Source organism: Gavialis gangeticus, unplaced genomic scaffold (assembly GCF_001723915.1).
Source record: "Gavialis gangeticus isolate Ggan-Ray unplaced genomic scaffold, GavGan_comp1, whole genome shotgun sequence".
Classification (NCBI taxonomy): Eukaryota; Metazoa; Chordata; order Crocodylia; family Gavialidae; genus Gavialis; species Gavialis gangeticus.
This window is the reverse complement of record NW_017729022.1, coordinates 175838062-175842194: the sequence shown is the minus strand read 5'-3', so window position 1 is coordinate 175842194 and position 4133 is coordinate 175838062. Positions and strand designations below refer to the sequence as shown.

General features: G+C 44.8%; 1 protein-coding gene across 1 annotated transcript in view; it reads right to left on the bottom strand.

Moving 5' to 3' along the window:
• The window catches only part of PCSK2 (proprotein convertase subtilisin/kexin type 2), a 245917-nt gene extending 241891 nt beyond the window's left edge, over positions 1-4026 (bottom strand). Inside the window, exon 1 of the mRNA XM_019516557.1 lies at positions 3613-4026. Within this exon, the coding sequence (XP_019372102.1) occupies positions 3613-3786 (174 nt within the window). The 5' untranslated portion in view covers positions 3787-4026. The remainder of the gene's footprint in view (positions 1-3612) is intronic.
• Positions 4027-4133: the final 107 nt, after the last annotated feature.

The following is a 4133-nucleotide window of genomic DNA, read 5'->3' as shown; positions in this document are numbered from 1 at the left end:
AGATCATCCATTTAAATTAAGACTATACTGAATTGCTTTAAGGAGGCACACATAAATTGGAAAACTTCAAACAAAAACTCTAAACCGTACAAATCAAAGCATGCAAAGTACAGTGAAAGAGAGAACTTATGTTCAAATTTATATGCAATAAAAAAATGGAAGAATCGGAGATCAATCAGATGCATTTTTAAGAATCTGACTGTTAAATGACAAGCAGCTTCTGCTTAAATCCCAGTTACAATCAAATTACTTATTTATGCAGAAATATTTAGCGTGACTTTAAGTACCCACTTTTTTTTTAATGGTGGGCTCAGAGTCATGCTATAGCCCTTTTAATTAAGTTTGCTGAGCAGTTAACTCAGCTGCAGAGTTGTATACACTGCAGTGTGACTAAAGGAGTCTAGCTGTTAAGAGAACAAGTTGGATGCGTGTGGAGCATTTCCTAACAGTAGTGTTCAAAACAAATGTTTTCATTCTATTTCTCTTGAAATCTGTTGTTGAACCACCCCATGCTATACAGACTCATAATATCTCATTGCTAGTAATGAAACCCCTCAACACCAAAAATATGTTTTAAAAGTCTTTTAAAAAAACTGAGTCTCTTAAATAGTAAATGGTATTGTCTAAGTTATATAAAGAGTTGTATAAAGAGCCCTCTTCTATATGAAACCTATACTTTCATGCAAGTAAAGTGCCTGTACCTGTGAAGAAGAGGCCACTCAAATAGAATACATTACAAAATAAAACTTGGATCTGCCTACTTTATTCAGGTTGCATAGAATTTGCATGACAGGACGCCACAGTTTAATAATATGATTATTTTCACAATAAGGTATTATTCAGGTTTAATAAGGGTGGAAGAATTTGACTTAAATCAATAATCTGCCAGATTGTCAAGAGAATATTTGTATTTAAAGAATGCAAACAAGCGTCACTCCTCCTTGTGGCACGGCTGCATTTTTTGATTTTTTCTGTTTTTCATTATACAACACAGATCTCAAAGTTCAAAGCATGCGTTTAACAAAAAAATAGCTCCAGTTATTATTTGTACAGCATGGATTCACAGCTAAGGGTACCATTAAAACCCAGATTCTTCATACATTTGTGCTCATGTTTAACTTTCTTGCACTGTTACTAGTCTCACTGAAGGTGACTGTAGGGTTGTAATAAAGCAACTAGATCAGGGAACACAAGACAAATAGAAGACTCCTTGGTTCTGCAATATTTAAAAGGCACCAGAGCATCTGGCACAAGCTTTTACTAATGCAAAAGAGAAAGCAGCAATGAGAGCCATCAAACTCTGAGCCAGACGTGGTGCAGATTTCCTCTTCAAAGTACGAGCTATCTCTGTCTCCTTTGCGTTATCCTCTGGTACAGCCCATGAAAATTTTTTGTAAACCCTGCACTGACATTTCGTCTCTGGTGAAATGACCAACCCAATGAAGGCATTTGATAGTGTGCGTGGAGGGACAGGAGGCAAAACAGCTTAGCTGTGAATGACATCACGTAACCTAGAAATCTCTCCATGTAGCACAAGCGGGTATCCAAACCAGAGCAGAGCAATATGTCAATGTGATTCTGGTGTATGCTATGGGCTAGTCTGGGGGCTGGGTTATCTTTTTTTAGTTTTGCTCCCAAAAAGCACTCCACAGAGCACAGTTCTCTCTGCATAAAAATATGGAAAGCAAGTGGTCCCTTGATGGACACAAGGGAAAAAAGAGGTTTCTCTCAATGCTGCATTGTGATAAGATATGAGATTAGGAGACAAACTGTCTCTTGAGGTGAACTAATGTGTCTGGGACCATTTTTAATATGTGTGGGGTGGCAAAGGAATGGCATGAGCAGACCTCAGACTCCCTTCCCCAGGTCACCTGGATAGTAGCACTTCTCCAGCCTCAGCCCCTACTCTCTCCTCTCATCTGTGGCTTTTTCCTCTACCCAAAACAAACAGTCTTATGAAAGTTTATGCCAATTTAAAAATCAAAGGTGAAAAGAAATAAACACTTTGCAGAACATCCCTTCCAAACTCACTGGGAACAACCAATGGTCCCAGAGCACAAAGGTGTCCTGGATAGAGGGGAGATGGATAGAGGTGAGATGGCCAAACAGCCACATCCAGGGAGCTTTAAATACCAAAACCCATCTTTATACAGATGTCCCCCCAACAAGATACTTCCATCAGGGCACCAGCAATACGAGCCTGTTACTACCAAAGCAAGGATTTCAGCAGAATCAAACAGCACACATTCAGTCAGGAGTGGAATGAGGCCAAAGCAGTAATTTATTTTGCCTTCATTTCTCTAATAAAACCCCAGTGGAGTTGAGCCAGTGCAGTCCAGAGGCAGCAGCTGTTCTGGAGCCAGCTATTGTTTTGTGTCAAACATTTCAAGGACTCAGTCCAACTCTCACTGAAGTTAACATGACTCCCACTCACTTTAATGGGGCATGGATCAGGCACCCCATTGCATAACCACAGAAAACAACTAGCAGTGCTTATACAGGGCCCTCTTCCTCAGCCCATCCTCAGTTGACCATTGGCCCTGTTCCTAGAGCAATCTGTGAGCAAAGTATATTGGCCATCAATATTCTACTAGGCCTGCTCATCCCTTTTATCTACCCTGGATTTTTATTGTACCCTGTACTAACTGAGTCCTACCTAGGATGAATTGCTATTTGAATTGGACACCTTACCCAATCTAGGTAAGACTGCCTGAGTTTCCTGGAAACCAGCCTCAAAACCTGCTTCAAGTTCTCCTGGTCCAAGAGCTGTTAATAGTCAATAGATCACATTTTATCAAGCAGCTTCTTTTGCCTGAAACTCTCATACTGCTCTCGGGGAATATCATGACTACAGAGGTAGCTATCTGCCTGCCACTTCATGTTGAAACAAATGTGAAATCTTAACATTTTAAGTTATGTTTAAAGCTCCCTCAGCTCTGGATCTGGAACACCCTTTTTTGCGTGTCAGCAATTTCAATTCCTTCCTGATCTACCATGGGAAGGTTTTAGGAAGCCAGTGGGTGTACACCTAGCCTTCTATTGTTCAGAAACTGCTTCCTAATATTTCAGGATGGAAGTTAAATGGGAGGATGTTTACCCAGCAATTGCTAAGTACTCAGCTAATCATGTGGGGAAACTCCTTGTTTTTTATCCAAGAAGCACTGATCTGAATTCCGGGGAGAGGGCTGCTGTAGTGAATCTTTGCACAGGCTCCGAGTAAATATGCTGCATCTCAGGACTTGGGGGATAATTTGCAAACAGCAAGGAAATGGGTCCCGTCACCCCATTCCTCTGCATTTGCTTGCTAGTTGGGCAAGCAGAGGTGTCTGTTTAAACAGCTGATTTCCCATTCTTTCTAAAGCCATCAACTTACCCAGGGACACACACACACAGACACACACCAGGCTCAAGCATGACCTTAATAGAAGCTGAAGGGCATCCTAATTCCACAGTGCATAATGAGGGGAAGGGGGAAGGAGGGGGCTCTGCCTTCACTTGTGCCCTGCTTTCGTTACGAAATGCAGGCACGGATCCCAGGAACTTGCAGAGCCTGCCATCAAAAACAAGGCACCCGGGCGCGGCAAATGCAATGAAAAACGGAGAGGATCTTACCTTCCGGACCCCACTAAAGCCATATTCTGCAGCAAGTTGCTTGGCTTCTGCCTCTCCCCCGTGATGCAACTCAACCCAGAACTGATTCGTGTACATGGCCCTATCGGCAGAGGCAAACAGAAGGACCCCCAGCAAGAAGAGGAGCCCGGCGGTCTTCCACTGGGCGGTCTTCATGGCTCCGTGGCGGCGAGATGGGGCTGGGGGCTGCGGGGCCACCCCGAGGGGGATCCAGCAGGAGGGCAGGCAGGGAGCGGAGGGAAGGGCTGAGCGAGATCTGCCCTGCCTGCGGGCTGGGCTGCCCCGGAGCCGATCCCGGGGCGTGTGTGCGCGTGTGTGAGTATGCGTGTGTGTGCACGCGTGTGTGTGTGTGTGCTGCCTGCCAGATCTGCATGCTCAGCTCCTCCTCATCTATCGCTCAGCGGCGGCTGAAGGCAAGCCCAGCCGGGCGGGGCCAATGGGTGGCGAGGAGGAGGGTGCGAGCCCCCCGCCGCCCGCGCCGGCTCCACCCGCCCGCCCGCCTG